Source organism: Zonotrichia albicollis, chromosome 1, assembly GCF_047830755.1.
Source record: "Zonotrichia albicollis isolate bZonAlb1 chromosome 1, bZonAlb1.hap1, whole genome shotgun sequence".
Lineage (NCBI taxonomy): Eukaryota > Metazoa > Chordata > Aves > Passeriformes > Passerellidae > Zonotrichia > Zonotrichia albicollis.
The window spans coordinates 149,278,678-149,302,199 of NC_133819.1; the positions used below are offsets into that span (position 1 = coordinate 149,278,678).

General features: G+C 39.3%; 1 protein-coding gene across 5 annotated transcripts in view; it reads right to left on the reverse strand.

The window, feature by feature from the left end:
• Positions 1 to 23,522, reverse strand: part of FAM135B (family with sequence similarity 135 member B) — a 200,287-nt gene that overhangs the window by 67,974 nt on the left and 108,791 nt on the right. For all 5 annotated transcript variants that reach the window (XR_012583565.1, XM_074557459.1, XM_014275756.3 and 2 more), the window contains 2 exons: positions 8,097 to 8,236; positions 1,818 to 1,888 (listed from right to left, as the gene is read on the reverse strand). Coding sequence is in view for 4 of the 5 variants with exons in the window: in XM_014275756.3 (XP_014131231.2) it covers positions 1,818 to 1,888; positions 8,097 to 8,236 (211 nt within the window). In the remaining variant the exon portion in view is untranslated. The remainder of the gene's footprint in view (positions 1 to 1,817; positions 1,889 to 8,096; positions 8,237 to 23,522) is intronic.

Below are 23,522 nucleotides of genomic sequence, written 5' to 3' on the forward strand. Positions count from 1 at the left end.
AGCCTCAGAGAAAAGGAAAACAATTCTTATCTCATTTTCTTCTCCTCTGTTTTGATCATGTGGAATGTGTTTGGAGATTGTTTACCCACAGGTGATTGTTTCACTGGATTCTGGTGTGTTGTTTTGACTCTTTGGCCAATCAGGACTCTGGAAAGAGTCACGAGTTTTTCATTATTATCTTTTTAGCATTTTAGTAAGTGTCCTTGCTGTATTATTTAGTATAGTATAGTATAGTATTCTTTAATATAATATAGTATCATAAAGTAATAAATAGCCTTCTGAGAACATGGAGTCAGATTCATCATTCCAGCCTTCATCAGGACATTTCCCAGCAAATACAATACTTGTGTTCTTCTGTGCAAGAACAATCAACTCAGGCAATCTGTGAGAGTTAGAAGCAGTCCTCTGTCAGACACAGCTGAAAATATTCAGAGTACCTTTTCAGATTGTCAATCTAAAAAAAAAAACTTTTTGGAAGAGGCCAAAATTCAAAAGAGAAATTGACTTAACTGCAGAGAAACAGTACAAGTTGGATTAGCTTCTCTGGGTTTTCGGTTGGTTTCTTTCTTTGGGTTTTCTCAGTAAATAAAAGTCAATACTTTAATTAAAAGTTTGTTTATAACTATTCCAGAATAACTATCCTAGCGTGCAGTCAACCACATGACATCTGAGTCATCTACAGGACAAGAGACTGAGCTGTAAACTTGGAGCATGCCAAAACAGATCCTCCCAATGCAAGTGAAACTTCTAAAGAGGAATTATTTTAAGGCACTAAAGACACTTCTGAAGATAATTGTTTCCCAGAGCTCAGAAAACCTAGGAGTAGATGGTTGAGTGGTGCATGGTTAGTTCCAAGAAACGTTTCAATGATATTTGCAGTATATAATTTTCTAAAAAATCACGACTTTTGTTTCTAGTAAATCACACTAATCTTTCAGGTGATAACAGAAATTAGGTGTAGGGTCTAGAGCACAATTCCATAACCTAAATGTTTCAGTTCTTTTTATTTTTGGCTGTAACTTAATGTTTGTTTTTTTCTCTCTTTAAGACCCATAAGCACTGATAGTTAAGTCCCCCCTGCCTGAGAGAACAAATTTTCTCTTTTTGCATCTTGAAGGTAACAGAAATATGTGCTTGAAATTTGTTTGCGTACTCTGTGGGTTTGAACAAAATCTCACAGGGACAGTCTCAGCATGAAACACAGCTCAGATGATTTCTCTGCATCCCCTCCCACTCCTCATAAATGCTACTCAAGTCACTGGAACCTTTTCCCAGATTCAGTGAGGCTCAAAAACATCTGGGATCACACTTCCTGCTATGTCTCAGGAAGGCATGCTACTCCTACTTCACCTAAGATTACAGAATCAAATTCAGTTAGAGGAAATCAAATTCAATAGGAAAACTACTTCCTCCTAAAATGTAGAGGCTATTTTCTAAATAGAAGAAAAGTGCTTAGCATGTTCATAACTCCTGTCTTCAGCCAGAAAATACTTCATTGCCTCCTGAGATAAATGCATTCCTGAGTCACAGACCCTGACCATATGGAGGTCAATGATGATATTCCCTTTAACAGCAACACAGATAGACTTAAAACCTTTGAGAAACTTACACTTCAAGGAGAAAAAACTGTTCTCCCTTTAAGCAGGAATATGAGATCCACACTTCAAATACAGAGGGGAGAAACAGGAAAGCTTCAACACTAAGGCAAATGGGAGCCTTATCAAAGCTCTCCTTTTTTAAAAAGGACTCATCATCAAAGTAATTTTCCGGTTGAACAGACCCCCACATTACCAACTGAGCTTTAAACCAGCACTTACTGTTGGTCACTATCAGTAAAGTGCAGGTCCAGCTTGAGCTGAAAATCTGCCTCATTCAATGCATCTTCCACCTGCAAAAAGAGAGAGACAAGGTTACCTTTGTAAGCTGGCACCTACAACACACAAGGCAAAGGTGGGTGGGTTTGTCTGATAAGAGCAAAGGCAAAACCACACAGCAACAGCAGCATGACAGCACAGAGGCAGAGAGAAGCAAATGTGACAGTGAGTCAAGGTAATTGCTGAAGGAGTCAGAGGAAACCAGAGCAGTCAGAGGTGTTTTCCGCCACCAGGCACCATGGCATGTCAAAAAAATCACTCCAGACAAGAGGAACCAGAGAGCATCAAGCTCTGCATTTATTGGATCCTTGCTCTTGCACACCAAGATCAAGAAAAGCATTTCTGAGGCTGCTTTCCCTCACTGAGTGAGCCTTTATTTGGTTCATCTTATCAGCTGCAAAAAAAAGCAAGGACTAGGTTTTCCTGGATGAGAAACAGCCACAAATCTGTGTGATCACCTACCTGTAACTAATAAAAATTTCAAATTTTACAGCTTAAAACATTCAGAAGTGGCTCAAATAATTCTGGAAATTTCTGATCACTCATCATTGATCTTTGAGTTTACGTCTCAGCAAACAAAGGCTTTCCTGGGCCACAGTCACTCTTTCAGGCCCTTAGCAGATTAATGGAGGTAGTTTGCCATTGATTCTCATGTAGACCACTTTCTTTCCAAAACTCAAAGGCCTTGGTTGTTTTATAAACTAAAACAGAGGTTTAACTTGTACATAGTGGAGGGTGTCTGCATGTGGAAGGTTTCTGCTCACCAAAACTACTGAAGAAATCATGTGTGGTTCACTGGTAGCTCCATTCTAACTCATCTAACAGGTCCCACCAGTAAAATTACCCATCTTTTATTGCCAATAAAATAGTTTTATTGGATTTTTGGAGACAGTGCTAGGGCTAGTAGTTCATTACCTTCACTGGGAAGGAAATAAATTGGATAACACATCCCAGCTTGGCACAGTTAAAACAACTGTAATCAATGGAAATAAATAAATTAGAATAGAAGAGGATTAAGCTGTCCAGCACTTTTTAAATCACTCCTTTGAAATGTCAATTCTTCCCCAAGAAAAATAGGTTTAGTAGAATGAAAAAATTAGTTTTTAACAACTTAAATAGACATATGAACAAAAAAATTTACACATTTTATAACCAAAATAGTTGTTTTCTGTGAATGTAAACATCTTTTATAGCTGACAGAACACAGCAGGAGGTACACAGAAATAAATGTGGAAAATTAAAGTTATTCACTGGGGTGTGATACTATAAATACAACACTTTTTTGCCACAAAAAGGTGAGATATATGTGTTCTATCTTATGTCAGTGGAAAGCAGCAAGTAGAGGCAGAGAGTGACCTGCTCCATCCTGAGGTACCTACTGGAGAATTACAATTACTTTCTATTAGTGCCTGTCTCTTTCCCATTGACAACAGGTAGAGCTTAGAGAAATATCTTGGTCTAGATACATTTGCATTTTAGATTGCTCAAAACAGGCAAGATGAACTCTGCTTTCCAAAAGTGATCATCATCTTCTTAACAACAGGGCAGAGACTACAGTAAAAATGCACTGAAGGCAACATCAGAGGCATCTACCCTGCTCTGACAGATAGGATTCATAAAATAAATAACATAAACCATGTTCAGGCAGATTTCCCAAAGGTGAAACTGCATTGACAATGTACAATCTTTTCCTGTTTGGTAAGAAAATTGAGATTCAAGGATTGGTTGTGCTTTGAAGAAATTCTGAAAGATGTTAAATTGAATTCCTTCTGAAGTAATATGGTATTTCTTCTAGCATGGCCACAGGCATAGAGATGTGAAGGGAAAATTCCCACTTCTATATACTGAAAATGTGCTTTCTCTTTTGTGATTGCCTCAAAATACCTGGAAGTATGCCTTTCATTAAAAAAACAAAACCAGAAACAAACCACAAAAAAAAACCTCAAAAAAAACCCCCAACCTTTTTCCTTTTTAATGAGTTGCTATCACTAAAAATCACAGTTGCAGTGGCAAAACAAGTAATCATTACTGGAGCTAAACTGTGAATTCCAACTAGGAATTCAGTACAGTGCTTCAGACAAAGTAAACTTCCTCCTCCTCCAAATAAAGGGGATGAAATTTTGGGTCTGTGCCCAGCCCTGCTGAGCACCTGCAACAGCCTCTGAGATCTGAGTGTGTGCTCCAAACAAGTTCAGTATCTGGTGACACTTGCCCCAAACACCTTGAGGCAGTGAGCAGATGCCTGAGAGACGAAGAGATACTCTTCATTGCATGGGGTCATGCAGTAAACTGCATAAATTAGATATTTTTAATCCCAAAACCTGTATTGAAATCAGACTGATCAGAATAGGGCAAAACCCCTCTCTTAGGTTGGAAACAGGGGTATTCTATTCCTATGTGTTAGAAGTGGGGCAGTTATCTTCTGTTAATTGGGCAGTTTTTCTTTATCCCTTCCACAACCAATCCTCCCTCCAGGACATCTCTTCTGTTAACGGGCCAGTGAGTGCCACAGCATGGCTGATAAAATTACATCATCCCTTTGGAAGATGCTCTGCCCAGGAGGAGGAGCCAAGCATTCCTGCCTGGATATAATCTGGGGTTTGGAACACCACAGCAGCCTTCTCTACTGGATTCCCAGAGAAGCAGTTTTCTTCTGCATTGGATTCTATTGGAGGAAGATCAGGCCCATCTACAACATTCCTGGACCTTCAGAAGAAAACTCCACCCTTCTCCAGGACCACTGCTCCAACAGAACCACAGCTGGCACTGCAGGAGGGCTGAGCCACCATCTAATGGGACTGCTGCCACCACCCTGACACACAGGGTGTCAAGTCATATTCTGACGGTTAACAGATTTTTTGGTTTGCACTCTTACATTTGTATTTTTTTTAAGTTTTCCTAGTAAAGAACTGTTTTTCCTATTCCCATGCCTTTGCGTGAGAGCCTTTTAATTCCAAAATCATGATAATTCAGAGGGAGGGCGTTTACATTTTCCATACACCTGTCTTTTCAAACCAAGACCACCCCACATAAAACCGATCAAAGTTCCCACTACAGAGGTAATGTTTTCCTTTTTCCCTCCCTAATATTTAACCATTTAGCCAGAGTGTCAAAGTGAATAATCTGCATGTCCCAGATCACTTAAATTACTCTGGGAAATAAAAAATCTAATTTACTGTCTTGCCTCACTCTTTTCTCACCCTGCTTCTAAATTTTCCCTCAACAGGGCCAGCAAGAAAGAAGCCAGACCAGTTATCTATTCTACTGCAGGATGAGAGGCAAAGCTTCTTCTCTAATTAAAAAAAAAAAAAGCAAAAGCCTATGAAAATAAATTAGAGTTCTTTGTAGCAATAAATTCTGCTCCAGTCCTGCAATATTGTTTCCTTTGAATTCAAAAAATGCTGTATACTGGGACAATATAGAAAAAGACATCAAATAAACTAAAGAGTTTAAAGAACCATTTATATGGTGGAATTCATGTTCAGTGCCACTTCTAGGCAAATAATAGGGCTTCCTTCTGTTTAATACCAGGCAAAAAAGAAAAAAAAAAGTATTTACATATTTAAGGGTACCTAGGGTTATGCTAGAGGAGGGGAAGACTTAAAAAAAAAAGGCAAATAATCTAATTTGGACATACATATTGGTTTTGTTGTTTGGTCATTTTTGTTTGTTTGGGGTTTTTTTGTCTGAGTTTGTGTCAGCAAAACATCTCATCAGCAAAACTACCTGATCATCAGGAAGAACAATGCTCCCCCAATATAATATTGGATAATTCCAGCTCTTACAGTACAAACTGCATGGAGTGTATGAACTCAATTCTTGCATTACCCAGAATAACTCCTTTGTCCATTTATCATAAATTCCATCCACAGACAAAACCAGTGAACAGAACCTTCACCCTGAACCAATAAAAATCACCATAGCACACAAGAGGCACAAAAAAGGATTCACATCTGTTGTGTGCTAAATAAATTAAGAGTTATGAACACAGATGATATTTAAAACACTTGAAAAATCTCTAGCTGACTTGCCAACACCACATTGCAAGGATTTCATCCAACACAGGAGATTATGTGACAAAGATACAAAACTGTCTCTGAATAGTTGTGGATGTAGTAGTGGCATACTTCAGTCTCTCCCACATTTATATCAAATTTGCAAAGCTGTGGAGGACAAGACAGCAAAGCAGTAAAAAGAAGCCTAAAAGCATTAAACAAAGTGAATTGTGCTAATCTGCTCAATGCACAAAAAATTTTTAGAGATTTTTTTTTCCATTTGATTCTTTAAAGCGCCTTTAACAACTCATCTGGAACAACAGACCTGTTTATCCTCTTATTCTACAGTGATGAAAACCCAAAGTTACTTTGCCACACAGAAAAACTGAGTTTATCTGTGCAAATCCACTCTGTAAGTACAGAATTGGGCAGCTGACCTCTTTCCAGGGAATCTCCTGTGAAAAGCCATGTGGTGCTGCATGCAGCACATCAGGAGTCACAATGACATTTAGCTGTGAGGCATCTTGTGAGTTATTTTTTATTTTCCATTTCATGAGGCGCACAACTTTTCTGAATAATAATGCAAAAATCATCAGAAATCATCCCTGCTCAATACAGTGAAAACTGCTGTAATTTGAGGGGAGTGATATTTAGTCAGATGTACTCCACAGAGGAAGAATAAAATTAATATTGGATAAAGCATGCTGGGACATTTTCCTAGCAAATATCCATTGACTTGCATTTAGTAATTTTTCACATAAGCACAAACCAACAATTCTAGGGAGGAATAAACTGACGACACTAAAATTGACATCATTAAAAAAAGAAATCAAACCAAACCAAAACAGCAAGAGGAAAGTGGGAGAGAAAAGGAAGCATGTTAACCTTAAATTGGGTTCTCAAGCTGTTTTAATTTAGATCTCTGTATAACACACACACACACACACACACACACACACACACACATACTCACACACACATATATATATATATATATATATGCTTTGAAATAGGACAAAAAAGAGATTTTAAATCTCATTATGATCAAATAGGAAATTATAAAAAGGACAGGTGAGTGTCTCTGGCCCTGAGTTCAACATACAGCACATGATTCACACTGGATCTCTAACTCATAGTGCCTCCTTTTGATGACAAGCTGACTTGGCAAAGATGCTGGTGTCCTGTCTCTTGCCAGCACTGAGGGCAAGTACCAATGCCATACATTTTGTACCAATCTTTGGGCTGGCAAAGCACAGTGATGACACATGAGACATGCCTGAATGCCATTCTACGGTGACACTCTCTCCCCTTCCTGTTTAAGATTTCAGCAAAACAGTTCTCTCCATGAACGAAGATTGCTCCACCCTTGTAGCTCCTGGGAACAGGAATTGCTGCTGGAAGCCTTTGGTTTCACATCAATAAGATTAAACTAAAGGTGCTCTACAAGCTGGGTGTCCCAGATTGTGTTTTTACCTTGTGAGTGCTCCTGTTGGCTGAAGGAGTGGATGGAAAAAGGGGAGAAGGATCTCAGGGTGGACATGCTGTTGCTGAGGTACCACAGAAAGCAAAAGGGTTGTACATGGACTCCAAGAAAGGGAAAGCTCCAGCAGCTCTCCCAAGGACTCCTGCAGGCAGGAGCACCAAGGAAAAAGGCCAGGAGACCTCTGAAGGATGGAAAAGGGCTGAAGAGTTGTAGAAAATTTCAGTCACAAGAGAGAGGAGGAGAAGAGAGTGATAATAATGGAGTAATAATAATAGTAGCCGGTCCTGGAAAGAAACAGCAGTCTCCCACTTTTCTCAGGTGGGGCTGATGAGCACAGCTGTGCTAAGTGAGTGATCCAGTGCACAAATGACAAATTATGGTTGAGACACTTGAGTTTCTGATATTCAGATTTACCAGAGTATGTCAGCATCTTATTCCACTGGAAATCCAAGGTGTCGCCTGCTCCTCATAGACAGGCACAATGCAGAGGGTCAGTCTGACCTCATGTACAAACAAATAAATCACAGGTATTTATGGGTACAGGACCATCAGTCTCCTCCCAATTCAGCTGCTGGTGTATTGGTCAGATAAACTGTGCCTTTCACACCAGGAGCTGCATTCATGAGACCTCTGGCAGCACATGGACTTCTTCTGAAATGGAGATACTTGCGCAATGCACACCTGAAGTCAAGTGAGAGGAATTCCAGCCCTGCTGGTTTTTATGTGCATCCCAAAATAACTCACCTTTTCACCATCCAGAAGCAGGTGCACTCTGAAGTTCATGGTCTCATTAAGGATGATCTCTTCGTTTCTGTACAAAATCTGAAATATTCTGCTGTAAACATTGTTTTCATGAACGCAGGTCGAGCAAAGGCTGGAATCACCTGCACAAAACACAGACAAACTCCTGGTGTGATTTCAGTAGGGAGATTAATTTGCATCCTATGATTTCACTCCAGGGTTACCTAAGTAGTACTTGTAATTAAATACTTGCTTTCTCAATAATTAATGGTAATAGAGCAGGCTGATTTTGTGGGTTGCAGGTTCACAGACATGATATTTAAAGAAAACAAATGTTAAACGGTAGGCAGGCTGGATTTCATAGTGAGAATACTTGATCCTGTGACAGCACTTATCCTATTAACTTTATTTCTAATAAAGCATCAAATGCTCAATTTGGTGCACCCAGCATGACAGCTGCGGGAGTTCACCTGTGAAACTTCATCTTTATCTGCAATTGCCATCTTTCAGAAGAGGAATTTTCCTTTTTCTACCAGAGGTGTCTGGTGCTCCCAGATGTTACTACATGGGAGGGGGGAAAATAGCAATAGCAGATCTTGTACATAGAAACTGGAAGTGTAGAGGCATCTTAAAATACAGAAACTTAAAAATATAGTCTTTTTTTCAAGATGCCCATGTAATCCTTCAGGTCTTTGGCATGTGTGAGAGATGCCAATTTGGTCCAAAATAATTGGATAAATCGAAGGAACTCAAGAAACAAAACTCTAAACTTCTCCACATCAAATTCAGCCAATAGCATCACCTGTGTGCTGATGTATCAAATGATCACAAATAAACATCACATAAAGTGAGGTGGGATTTATCCTTTCTAACTTTTAGGTGCCTCCAGTGTGTGTATTTTGTTTTGGTTACAATGGAGCCTATGGTATTTAGGACATCATTAACAAAAGAAACAAACATACTTTATACTGAGGAAAATTTTTTGCTTCAAGTCAACTGCTTTTGGGCAATTCCCTTTTCAGTAAGAGGAAAAAAAAAAACCTGTGGCTTGGCTGGTAATCAGCATCTCCTGCTAATTCTACTTCTGTAGCCCCAGAGCAACAACAGGTTGCAAAATTTATTCAGAGCTGGTTTTGTCCCCTTCCAGCACTCAGTTCTGGAGGAATCTGAGCTTTTAAAATGTAGTCCTTTAGCAAATAGTATTTTGGAACTCTCCTGAGAAAGGGTGCTTAAAAAGGTGTACCAGAATTGTTCCTTCAGAGAGAAACAGATGTGTGATCATCATCAAAATATCAGAAGACAATCATTTTTAGAAAGTACCATTTTTTCAGAAGGCACTTCTTGGAATTTGCCCCTTTGCAGAATTGTTCTGGCACCAGAAGTTGTGGTAAGATAAAAGTCCAGGGCCTGCTGTTTTGTCAAGAGTTTCAAATCAGGACAGGTTTATTCTGCTAAGATTTGTATATGATTTGCTATCATAGGTCAGTGAGTCAAGACTGACAGAGGATTAAATATTTTATGAGGTCAAGTTTGGTTATATAAAAATAAAATAACAGAAAGTACTTCAAAACAACAAAAAAAAACCCAAATAAAAAAGGTACTGAAGAAAAGTAGACAGTGAATGGGGTTTTGTCATTATAAAAATTAGTTTAGTGGTGCCAGTCTGCTGGAACTGGAATAGCATGGACACTGAAATATCTCAAAAAATAAAAAATCATAAGGGGCAGAATTGACTAAATGACAATAAGACCAATAAAACTTGATCTAATTAATTAGCAGAACCATAGTGCTGTCATCCAGGCTACATTCAAATAATTTTCCTATTACTGATTTCCATCAAGCACATCCAAGTATTTAATCCTGCTTTTGTCTTCCCACCACCCAATCTACACACTAGTTATCCATGAATCCAGGCAGCCTAGATAAATACATATTTATTTTCATGTGCTACACCAATAAGGCTAGAATGTTTCAGCCTGATTAGCTCTTCAAAAGCATGCAGTCATATTTATTTTAATTTAAACCTCATGATATTACAGACACTGCAAAAATCATATTAGATGATTTAGATTAGATTAGAGGTATAATGCATTCTTACTCCTAGCTGGCAGACAAAGAAAACTTTATGTTATTTGATTTGGATATTGATATACCGGCACTCTTCTTGGATAGAAAGTTTAATCTCATTTTCTTTTCAAACACACTCCTGAGCAGACCACCCCTTGTGTGTGATTGCTTCAGGAGCTGGATTTGCAAGGTGGCAGCAGGAATCATTTCTCTTGTTGGAAAGGTCGAAGTCAATGTCATGCCACAGTGTTTGAGGCTGCCTCAAATAAGAGTATGAGGTTACAGGGACAAAAATCACTCAATTTTAAGCAGGGAGACCTCCTTTGCAGACAGCTGGCAGAGAACTACAGCAGGTGAGTCACTGATCTTCCCTAAAAACATCCATCCCTGCCTACTTAAGTGGCCACCGGTGGCTTCTCCCTCTCTTGGAGAACAACCTAAAGTTGCAACAGGGATTTCCTCAGAGGAGAACTTGGCAGTGCTGACAGCAATGCAGGGATCCTCTCAAACCAAAGTGGAATGACAACATCTCACAGATATTTTCCTTCAGGCTGCAGCACCTGCTGGTGTGTTCTGTGCTTCAGGTACAGGCAGGGACCAGGCTACCTCACTCTGCTGGAGCTTCTTGCACTAGCTAGAAGCAGTTACTACTCCAAACATATCCTTCATTGGTCTGTGAAAACATCATAATCCAGGAACCTTTCCCAAGCTTCCCCTAGTTCCTGGAATTCCTTCTGAAACCTGTGTCTCTCTAAACCCCAGGTGTGTCTGCTGGCAGGCAGTGGCACTGAGGTTGGCATTTGTCACAGCTGGCACTTTTCAGAGAGAGTGCTGGCAGAAGACACAGCAGGTGTAGCCCCTGTTCAGGAGACACAGCAGATGCGTCCCTGTGCTCACACAAGGGCCTTTATCCTTTGGCACAAAGCACAGGAGGGTGTAAGAGAGAAGACTGAACCACTGAGTTTTCCCACATCTCTTTCTAGTACAGCCTCAGCTGTTCAAAAATCCCAGTAGCCACAGGAAACCCAAAGGAGACAGACACACTGTCTGGAAACTGCTGGGAACTCCCACTCCCAGGGGAGATCTGGAGATAAAACTCTACTGTCCTGTATTTATTCCACAGTTTCAAAGGCTTCAGCTGTGGTGAATTCAAAAAAGAAAGTTTAATTCTGTGGTAATGAATTTTTGATCAGTAAATTTCCCTGTCAGGAGATTTATTTGAGACATGTGCAGTATTCCTTATGCCAGAAAAACTCCTGATTTCCTTCCTAAGTGTCTATTCAATTTACTGCTTATTACCTTTGGGTTGAACAGTTCTTCAGTTTATCTGGAAAGTGAAAGAGCTTTCAGGGCTGTGAGAGCCATGGCAAGTATGAAGAGGAGAGCTGTGTTCCACAGGCATTCAGAGAATGAGAAAAGCCTTTTTATGCATCCTCTCTTACTATTCCTTCCATGCCATCCCACCATCACTCCTAGAAATTCCTCCACAGGCTATTGGACAATGGCATTTTTAAAAAGGAAGGGGGAAAAGGCTCTTTGCACTTATGGATGATTTCATGCAGAGGGTGCTGGCACAGACCAGTCACTGTAGCATGTCCTGCTTTCCCTCTCTCCCATCTTCCAAGTGTCCCCAGATACACTCCAGTCTACCCAACTTTCCCATCTGGGTGTTTCTATAGATGGAAGTTTCTAAATATTATTGCAGCACATCATACAGAAATTACTCATCTCTTCAAAGATTCTGAGAGAGGTTAGTTAGATCCTGGAGGCCCTTGAAAAATTCTCTCCACATAATCTTATAAGACAGAAATTGATGGATAGGTGACCTGTAAACAATTTTTTTACATATTTAAAACCTAATTTAGTGAGAGTAGAAACCACAGAATTCTAACCACTGCCAGGAAAAAGGCACTGAGGTGGGAAGGGAAGGGAAGGGGAAGGGGAAGGGACACCACCAGAAACCTTAGCCTTGTACAGAGACATGTGGCAAACCCCATTTAAACCCCCTGATCAAACCCACTTAACCACAGCTTTTTTGTTGGCTGTAGGTATAATTTGATAAAATAGATAATGAAATCATCTTCTCTTGACTGTTGTGCTATTTGTGTTTTCAAGGAGTGTGACATGCCAGAGCAATTGGCATTTCTCATTGAAAGCACTGAAAGTGTTTTCTGAATGCTGAATTTGTGTTCACTGAAACTGAAGTTCAGAAACACTGGAAGTGTTGCTGGACAGACTGGCAGTGTCCCTCATCTGGTGCAAAGTGTGATAGGGACTCAAATTTTGCCGCTTTTCAAATATTCTCATTTGTGTAATTTCCCCAAGAGAATGCTCACACCACCACTCCTATTCATGTGAGGAGAGGGAAACATTTCTAGGGAAGTTATGGAAGGTGGTGGTAATATTCTTGAAATTTCTAAGATCCTAATGCACACACCTTCTCCCAAACTCCAATGGTCAATTATCCCAGTTGTTCATTCCAGGAAATCCAAACTATACATTTTTCAACTCCGAGCATTTATAGCATTCCTTCTCTGCTTTCATCATGCCTAAATTATATCACTTTCCTTTAAAATTCTTTTATTTAATCAGTCCTATACTCATTTTTTAACTGCTGTAAAAATAGTTTGAGAAGTTTCACAATTGTTGGAGGTCAATAACTCTCCCATGGAGCAAACAATGACACATGCATATCTCAACCTCTGATTTCAGCCAAGGAGAGACTCTGAAATGGCAAAGTCATGGTGTAGCTTGATGAGATTTGAGATAAATTATTTCCCCAGAGCCACATGAGCCCTTGCTGTTTGCAGAGCAATAGGACTGGCTGGTCCTTTTGCCCTCTGTGTTGTGTTTGCTGTGTCAGTGGCTGGAGTGCTCCAATCTCACCAGCTAGAATCTTTCCATAATTACATTTTTGATTGTGCTTCCTCATGATGTCTCTACCTGCCAAAGAAAACTGGAATCAATGTCAACCAACAACCTTTTAAAGGATGGTAAGCACTCCAGTATGCAAACCCAGATTTGCCCAGAAGTATTAATCTTTGAGAAGTCATGGAGGTCTGTTCATATTTATTTTTTCAAGGCTTCAAAACATAAATTCCTTGTGGCATGGCCCTTATCAAAGAACCAGTGCAGGAGGGAATTCTCCTCTGATAGGAGGGGATGCCTTGAAAGCCATGAGTCAGTTTGTTTTGGAGAGGTTAGAAAAGGAAAGCTAAAATTTCATTACCTCACTTCACATTACTTTCTAGCTCTTCTTCCAACAGGCACTAGAAGCCTGAAAAAACCCTTGGAGTTGGTCCTTTGATTTATTTTAAAGTTACTATCATACTAAGAATAACTTTTATTAATGTTAGATTTCTCCATACAACCAGGAGTGTGAGATGTAAATGAAACATGAAAAATTTGTTTCTCCAAAGGAAACACATTAAAACCTCCTGCACAGAGATTTATATCCTACACAACTTTTCTATTAAGCCTGTAGGTCTTGGCTACAGAATGCTGAGAATTTCAGGGGAAAACAAACCACTTGTACTCTTCTGTATATTTTTTGTTTATATAGTTTAACTTCTGAATTTAACAAAGGAAGAGCAGAGACAGCATTTATCTGAACTCTGTCCTCTATTCTGCAGCATATAAGTGTTATTAATTAATACTTTTTCAAAGTGAGAAAGGAGGAATTGGGACAATTCAGTCCTTGCACGCTGCTGCTGAAAACATTACATTGCTTCCTATCCCCAATGCAAGGCAGAGAACAAAGAAAGTATTTTTTTATTATTATTTTAAATATAAAATTACAACTCCAGGCCTTTGAGAAGGACAACTTCAGGTTTAGATTCAGCTTTCTCTAGAATTAGCTCTCTGCAGTTTCATGAGCACTGTGTCAGAGTTTTAAAATAAATAAGGAGTGCTTAAACAGTCAGGAAAAATCCATATGGAAAACAGATCTAACTTCAGATCTAGCCTCTCTAAAGTCTTTATGACTATAGCATTGGAAATTAGATAATTACTCAAATGCTGGCAACTTCTTGAATGTCTCTTGCTATCTGGGAAAAGCAGTATTATTATGCTGCTATTCAGATAAATGGAAAAGCAGGATTCTGCTAAGTTTTGCTTTCATGAAAGAGATGCTCTTCAATAATGTAAGGAAATCAAGATACTGCAGCTAAAAAAAGAGCTTTACTGTAAATGTTTCTTTATAAATATTAGTGCACACTTAAACATTTGTATTTCAGCCTAATTCATGGCCAAAAGAAGCATATCATACTTGTGTTTCCACACAGGAAAATCTGAGAGGCAGATGATATCTGTAAAGGCAGATGGGTTCATTCTCCCAGGTCACTCGTGCACAGACAGGGGGAGGGCGCTGCAAGGCACTCACTTGAGAATGAGCTGTGAACGTTTTGAAACTTTCCTGCCCACAAACCTTATGGTCCTGCCCACACAGCCATGTGGTGTCAGCAGTTCATGGGATCTCTCTGGATCTGCCTCCGTGGAAAGCCAGCTGTCAGTAAATCCCAGCAGAAGGCAGTCTGAGCCCGGCTATGTGACCTCACCCCAGAGCTCTTGGATGCATTTGCACAGTCAGGTAATCAGGGGTGAACAGGGAGGGTGACAATAAACAGGTAGAGAGAGCATCATTAAATGTTGGAGCTCTGGATGCTGAGAATTCCAGACTCTCTGTGCTGTCAAGCACTGACCCCCAAGAGAAAACTCATTTGACCTGATGCCATGGAGAAGGCTTCCAAAACTGAATGATAAAACTGTGTGTAGTTTGAATAAAAGTTGTAATATCACATGGTGGGAAATTGAGGGTTTAAGGTTTTAGAATATAGTAATATGTATTGAGCTAAAATGGAGGTTTTAGGACAGTGGCTGGTCCTCCTTCTTTACCTTCTTCTTCATGGGTTTGGATGGTATTTTGTAATAGGACAGAAAAGTCCACATTGCAGGGCATGGGTGATTGGTTATTGGGTTAAAAGTAAAAATAATTTAGGTGTAATTTCTTAATTGGACAGTTTATCCTTAAAAGGCCCTGTAGAGAGAGCTATGTGGCCATTTGGTACTTTGTTAGAGCAAAATACTGCAGAACTCACAGCTTGTGAGACTGTGAGTCTCACAGATAAGAACTAATAAACATCTGAGTCTGAACAAGAAACACCATCTCATGATTTAATCCCGACCTTGGCATGAAAGAAGCAAAGAACCCATCAATAAAATAATCACAGAATCACACAATGGTTTGGGTTGGAAGAGATTTTAAAGATCCTCTAGCTCCAATCCTCTGCCATGGGTAGGGGCAGCTTCCACTAGACCAGACTGCTCCAACCCCATCCAACCTGGACTTGAACATCTCCAGGGATGGGGCAGCCACAGCTTCTCTGGGCAACCTGTGCCAGGGCCTCACCAACGTCACAGGAAAGAATGTATTTCTTCCTAACATCTAATCTAAATCTCTTCTCTTTTAGATTAAAACTGTTGGCATTGTCCTATTCCTTTTTGTGTAAAAAGTCTCTCTCTCTCTCTTTTTTTTAAGTACTGGAGGTCTGCAATGAGATCTCCCCAAAGCATTTAAAATCTCAGTCTGAACTAGCTGAAATCCACCTACCTGTAATCTGAGTGATCTCTAGAACACACAGCACCCTGGTTGGTACTGCCATAAATACAACCCAGATCCCACTCTTGGATCCATCTCCCTCACCCATCCACACATTTTCTGTCCTGTTCCTTGGCCTTTACCATCTGAAATTCCCACTAACCTCACAAGCAGAACTGGTTCTTGCTCAGAACCCCTACTAAAAAAAATGAAAATAAAATCTAAGTTGCCTTGCTACCTCAAATCTTCTATTATTATCACAATTCTTAGATACTTGCAGGCCACTCTATTTTGGTATATTTAGAGAAAATTAAGACATCTAAGTATTCCTCATATGGAGAGTAGGCCATCTTTCTAGAACCTAAGCAAGCACTGTGCTGCAAAATGTAAGCAAAGAAGATCAGAAAGCCTTGTGCAAATATCTCTGTTTATCTAACTTTCTTTTTTTCCTTTACCATCTGTTGCAGCCATATGCCTTCTTAAATAAGAGCTAATTATAGGTCTCCATCAATACTAATCAAATAGTGGTAACTGTTGCAAATTTCAACTGAGATTTTCATTTCTCCTTGATAAAAATTCCAAGCCAGGTTCTGAGGGGGTTGCCTTTCTCTGGTTTTCTGGACTTAGGTACACAGCAGTAAAAGCTGTCACACTCATGTCTGTGTTAACACATGGGAGAAATTCATAAAAAGCTGTGGAAGTAGAAAGAGCTAAAGTACAGCTCCCAAGCACATTAGGTGGGGTGAATTTGGGACAGAAAATGACTGTGTCTGATAAATACCCACTGACACATTCTGGAGCAGAGCTCTTGGTGATTTGAGTTTTCCTTCACTGTCCCTGTGCTGCTGTAGTGAGTGAAAGAGAGGAACAACTTTGTCACAAAATCCTCTTGGTTTTAGCACTGAAGAACTGAAGCAAAGATAGATCCAATGCTAAAATTAAATTCTGAAAGAGAGATTCCAGCCTATTTAGAGAACAATATATCTCCTAATGAGCTAAAAAAAGACGAGACTTCAGTTTCATGTCCAATGAGCATTTGTATAAATGTCCATTTGTATAAATGTCAATTTGTACCATTCAGGCAAATGTTTTATAACTGTCTCCAGTGTCAACATTATTCTGGTTTGCTGTGTAATGTGAAAAGACAAAAAAAGACTGAAGGATAAAAAATAATCCAGTCCTAAATATGGCAAATGAACAGTTGAAGTGCCTTTTGAAAACCCCAAATACTAAATAGCTCTTTCAGCATCACAAGACTTGGGCAATTTCAGACTGTTGTACTGACCTTCCAGGAAGTTTAGAACTATTCTAGCAGAAATTAAGACTAACAAAAGAAAATAAAATTAAAGAGAAATTAAAATAATATGATTTTAATTCATTCCACCCATCAGGTAGAGAGTTATTTCCCATCATAACCACCAAGACCCCCCCATGCAAGTGAGGGGTGCACAAAGAAGAAAGAAGAAATCACTTCCAGAATTTCATTTTAGCTTTTCTTTTCCTCTGGCTACCAATAAGAAGATTCTCTTCCACTTTTCTCACCACTGTTCACATAGTGCTTTGGCAACTGGGAAACCCCAAATGTTTAGGGGTCTAGGAATGTAAGAGTTGAAATACATATATAAAAGTGTGACTATATGTATTTTACAGACAAGCATAGATATTGCATTAATCCACTAGTTTTTCCTTAGTGTCTCACAGTATATCTGGCATCCTCTCATCAACACAGCAGCTATGGATTCTAAAAGAAAGATCCTGAGTTAAAATCCCAGACCTAAAGTCAAAGTGGAAAATAAAGATTTCCCTGATGTATCTGTAACACTTTGAAGTCCTCCATCAATGGTATAGATTGGGAACTAAATGCTTCCTAATGTGTTATTTCAGTGTCTCCTGTGTTCAAGAAGGTGATGGATGGAAATTGTACATTTACCAAACTTTTATCTTGAGCACTTTGGCCAGTTGCACTTTATACAGAGGGTAAATTACTTTGAATTGCATATGTAAAACATTTTATGTTTTACATATTCAATGTAAAAAAATATTAAAAATATGAAAATCTAATAAAAATATTATTAAAAAATCTAATTTTTCCAATGTAGATGTAGTTCCTAATATTCCACTCTAATATAAAAATTCTGAGGATTCACTAAAGGCTTCAGACTTACATAAAAGGCTTCAAGGTCCTACAGATTTTTTCTCTCTGTGTACAATACCAATAATGAGGTACTGCACATCCTTTCTATGATTAATCTTGAGAGTCAATAGAGATAAGAAGAAACCTGATACAAGACAGAGATACAAGAACCCTGATATCTCAGCTGTAGCTGCTGCTGCTGTTGAGGGTCTTTCATTCTACAGCCTTCAATGTAGAGTGAGATGTTCAGGGTGGGTTTGTCACACCCACATCTGCAAAGGGATCCCTCTACATTCAGTTTTTCCTCCACATTCCACTGGACCTGTACAGATCCCTTGCTCATTCATGAAAGACCTGATCCTACTGCCCAGGTGGCTTCTGATTCTGATCACTAGATTTTATATTTATATATAATGGGAGAAAAAGTAGGAATACATCCAGTCCTTGCTTGCCCATAAAAAGGTGGAAGAGATCTACAAGTCCCCAGGTCAACTTAATGTGCTCTAAATTAGATGTTGCTCTCCTGACCCAAGTTCTTTCCATAAATTACAATACAATCCTTGCTCTGGAGACATTTCTCATTTACAGTGCTGGTTTCTCAAGGCAAGGAAATTACAAAACAGCCTCCAGAAAGGAAGTGAGCATGATGGAGACTGGCAGAGAAAATTAAAAATTCTCCTAAATACTAACCCACATGCACACAAAAATAAATTTTGTTTCTTTTTGGTGGGAAACAATTTCTGTTAAAAATAAAGTCAATATCATTATGAAGTAGATTCGAAGTAAGTAAAGCATATTGCTTCTTTGCCACAGGAACTGCTTCCATAGCCATAAACTTAATTGAAACCCAAAATGTTCTTATGTTTGTTTTGTATCCTTTAAATACCCCTTTAAGCAGATATTTTTAAACTTCCCATCCAGCTGAGAAATGAGAATGCTCCTTTCCTAGGTCAGCCAACTCTTGCTTGATTAGTGATTTAATTGCTGTCTATACAGCTCAGCACAAAAATACAATAGATTTTTTTTGTCTTATTTATTTGCTTTCCCAATTAGACTCCATCAAGATCTGCTGCTGTATTTTTTGGTTTTTGGGTTTTTTTTTAATTTTAGTTTTAGGGGGTTTGGTTGTGTTTTTTGGGGTGGTGTGGGGTTTTTTTGCTTGTTTGTTTTTTGTTTTTTTGGGTTTTTTTGTGGGTTTTTTGTTTGTTTGGTTTTTTGCTTTTTGTGGTTTTTTTGGTTGGGTTGTTGGGTTTTCGGTTTTTGGGGTTTTTTTACTTTTTTGTTATGCACCTCATCTCAATTGAAATCTTCAGGTTTCGTCTGTATCACACAGATACAAATACATAAATAGTATATATAAATATATAAATCAGCAAGAGACTGATCCTTCTTTGCCAAGGCAGGTCAGGCAGGAGCCATTTGGGTTTCTCTCTGGTTTCAATAAACTACATTACTTTTCTTCCTTCCTGTGATGTGCCAAAGGTATCATTAACTGTTCTCTTTCTTTGGATTATTTTCTTGTAAGACTGAGCTAAGGGCCACTCAGGAAAAAGATCACTTATTTCTTTCTGACCCATCTGGGTTTTATTTGGTAAACTTTTCATACACATCACAGTTCTGCAGTGAGCTCTTAAATGGAGTAATCACCATAAGATAAAATGTCTTTCATCTATAACCCCACCTGCCTTTCACAACAAAACCCATCTAAGGCTTTGAAATTGAAATGGATCAAATCCTCTGGATCCAAAAAGCTCATATAACCTCCCCTGCACTTAAAAGTGTAAATGCCTTTACCTCCCCAAGTGAAAAAATTATGCAATAAAAGGTTTTACAACCACTACAGACAGTGACCTTGCACAAAGTTATGGTCAGCTGTTCAAGTTAATCCTGAAAATCAACAGCAAACCTGGGAAGGAACTCATAGAATGGTTTGGGTTGGAACGGATCTCAAAGCACTGGGATCTCCAAAGAGATCTGGATCCCTGTGCTGTCTTCTTGAGGGACATGAGGCAAATTGGGAGGCAACACTGGGTCTCAGTTTCCCACCAACTTCTCCTTTGCTTTGTCTCTCATTCAACCAGTTTGCACTTGGAGAGCTGAATTTTTCTTCAACATTTACCACACTGCTTTCAGCTGCTGTATCTACCTTGGCTGAGAAATGGCTAAGCCTGGAATGCAAGTCCTTTATGGCTCCCACATGGAATAAATTGTGCCAATATTTCCTTAGATATTTTTGCCTAGTGACAATCATACCTTTTTTTGTGTAAATTTATCCATCAAAATTCCCAATAATTTTGCAACTAACGACTCCAAGTGCAGTCCATGGAGACAAGTTTGAGCTGACAATATTCAGGACATGATTTTCAAGGTTTGAACTGAAGTCCATTTCCTGGAGGCTTTATAACTTTATTCAAAGTTCACAGAAGATAACAGAAGAGACTATCTTGCAGCTGCTTACAGCTAGCTCCCTTCCTAACTTTTAAACTCTTTCCCAGAGAATGGTAGTTTGAATATTATATATTCAAGTGACATAACTTTGGGGGGAAAAAAAATCATTTCTGCTGTTAAATTAAGATAATTAGATGGTAGGAAAGTCTGAGAGAAATACTGGAGTTTCTAACTAGAAAATATTCACAGAATCCCAGGATGACAGAATAATTAGGGTTGGAAGGGACCTCTGGAGATATTCTAATCCACTCCTCTGCCCAGGCAGGTTGCACAGGAAATTATCCAGGTGGGTTTTACATGTCTCCAGAGAGACTCCATGACATCTCTGTTCCTGTGCTCTGCCACCTTCCACTTAATGAAGTTCTTCCTCATGGTGAACTCATGGCGAGGTGGAATTTCCTGTGCTTTAGTTTATGGCCTTTGCTCCTCATCCTCTCTGGGCACTACAGAAAAGAGTCTGGCTCCATCCTCTTGGCACCCACCTTGGAGATATTTGTTTGCATTGAGCTCAGTCTTCTCTTCTCCACACTAAACAGGCCCAGCTCCTGCAGTTTCTTCTCTGAGAAAGATGCTCCAGACCCCTCACCATCTTTGTGGCCTCTGTTGGGCCCTCCCCAGTAGCCCCTTGTCTTTCTGGAACTTTAGAGCAGAACTGGGCACAATATTCCAGATGTGGCCTCACCAGGGCCGAGCAGAGGGGCAGAATCACCTCCTTTGACCTGCTGGCCACACTTTTCCTGATGCACCCCAGGATACTTTTGGCCCTCCTGGCAGCAAGAACTGCCATTATTGCACTAATCAGGAGACTACAAATATAAAGTAGGGTAAGAAGACTTAAAGCCAGTAAAAACAAAGTCTCTTCTCCTTTCAATACTTTTACAGATGCCTAGAGCCAAGATGTTTTCTTCCATTACCCAGGGAATAGTGATTTAGGTTAAGCTTGTTCTACAGATATTAAAAAATTACAGAGCCTTTTGAATAAGACACTTTTCTACATGCCAATGTCCATATAAGGTCAGCTGTCCTTGAAAGTGAGAGCTGTGGGAAATCGTGTAAGAGTCCATGGATATGAATCACTGGGAAAAGACTAAGAGTTAGCTTGTACTTATTCAAAATTAATAAAGAGAATTTAAAGGCTTGAGGGCAATATTTCAAGCAGAATAATAAAAAAAAAAAGATACACTTTTTGCAGACAGATTTCTCAAGATTTTCCATCCTGTTGACTCTACCTGTTTGTGAGCCAGCCCTGTAGCAATGATCAGAGCTGAAAAGGTGACAGTGGGAGCTATGGGGAAACCCCTGAACAAAATAAACTTCAAATATGAGACATGCAGAGTCAGATAAGGTGATTATGCCAATATTTTGAGAGAATTTTGTGCTTCTCCTTAATGTATTTTTTTAAAAATACAGGGTTGAGGACAACATAAAACCATGGGCCAAATTCTAATCCTGCTCCAGAGACCTCAGCACTGAACTTGACAGTAGGCACTCCTGTTCCAGCTTGACCAGATACTTGGTCTGGGGTTCTGAGTAAATTACAAGTGACTGGATTAAAATCCTGGCTCCATGTTCCTAAAACTGGATCATTAACACACACAGAATCACCCCATACTGTTCTCTACCCAATCTGGGCAAAGTCTCCCAGTTCTCTGAAGCATTATCCAGCCAGCACACCTTTCTGGAGGAGGATATGGTTTTTAGAAACTCAGGAGATTTGGAAAAGTCACCAGTTAAGTAAATTGGAAAAAAAAGCTTATTTTTTTCTTTCAAAACCATATTTTTTCTGGTTTCTCTTAGTTGCAGCTGAAATTCTCTATAGGATAAAGACAAGGAGTTTCTTTCCAAAATTGAATCCTGCAGAAACTGTGTCTAAATCAGCCAGAATTTCAGCTGAACAGCTGAGTGAATCTTAATTTCTACAACCAGATGAATAATTTAAAGCACACTAACATCAACACCTGGTAAATGGTTTTTTTATCTTGTTGCAGTTTTCTAAATTTCTACATTTCTCTGGCTGAAATTACTCAAATTCAACTGGTTTTCTTTCATACTTTTAATAGGGACTTTGATGTCTTTTTGAGAAAATACTCTGTCAGGCAAGAACTGCAAGTGCACAAGTTTCAAGAAGATTTAATGCAAAGCTGGGTCAGCACCTCTGAAGAGAACTCGTGCTGGAATGGCAACTCTTTCTTCAGTGCAGCTGTGCCTTTCCTGCTTGAGAACACTCTTGAGTCATTTGCCACTGGGACACTTCTGGGAACTCTCTCAAAATATCCCAAAAAGGGATGATTTCCCACTCAAGCCTGCAGAGCTGAAAACCAAAACTTCCTACTAGAATGGTTCTGTTTCTTTCCTTCTACAATTATCTAAGATGTTTGCTAAGGCTGAACTCTTCCCAACTGAGAATGGCTTTTCCCTTCATGCTGTTCCCTTTCAGCAGCAGTTGTATGTGAAGGGCTACCTTGCTCTCAGATTGTCTCAAAGCTTGCAACAACAGGGATCTGATGGAAAAGAGGAGACACTTTGATCAACCCATCCAGCCACAGCTGTTACTAATCCTTTATCTTTTCACTTAACTCCAGTTAATGAACTTTTAAATCAAAAATGCTTCTGAGGTCCCTTTGGCCTGGGCTGAATTACACTGGCAAGGATTGGGGTGATGTAAAAATCAGTGCCTTAAATGTGAGGTTTGGGTCAGAGGAGAATAAACTTTTCAGTGGAGTATAACATATGTTATGACTAGTCCCCATAGAGGCATTGCTCCTTCCTGAACACTTTGGCAAAGCAGGATTTGATAATTTCTCATGTGTACAAAATCACTACCAACACAGTATTTTACCCTGTCCCTTGTGTTGGAGGAGCCATTTGAATCAAGTGCAAGTGAATGCAATCAAACTCCTGTGCAGGAATGGGCTGCTTGCCTCATGTTTCTACATTCCCCCTTTTCCCCATGCTGGTAGACCTAAAACCTTGAAGAACATGGAGAGGGTTTTATCCTTTGTACTCATGAGTAAATTCTACATCACAACTCAGGCTACAAAGCACTTATTTAATCTATGGTTATCACCCTGTAAGAAAACAAAGTACCTCTTCCCACACTTTCCCAAACGTGTATTCAGCATCTTCTTTTACTGTGCAAAGCATTGAGATTTTGTTTGCAATCACCATGCAGCTGACCTCACAA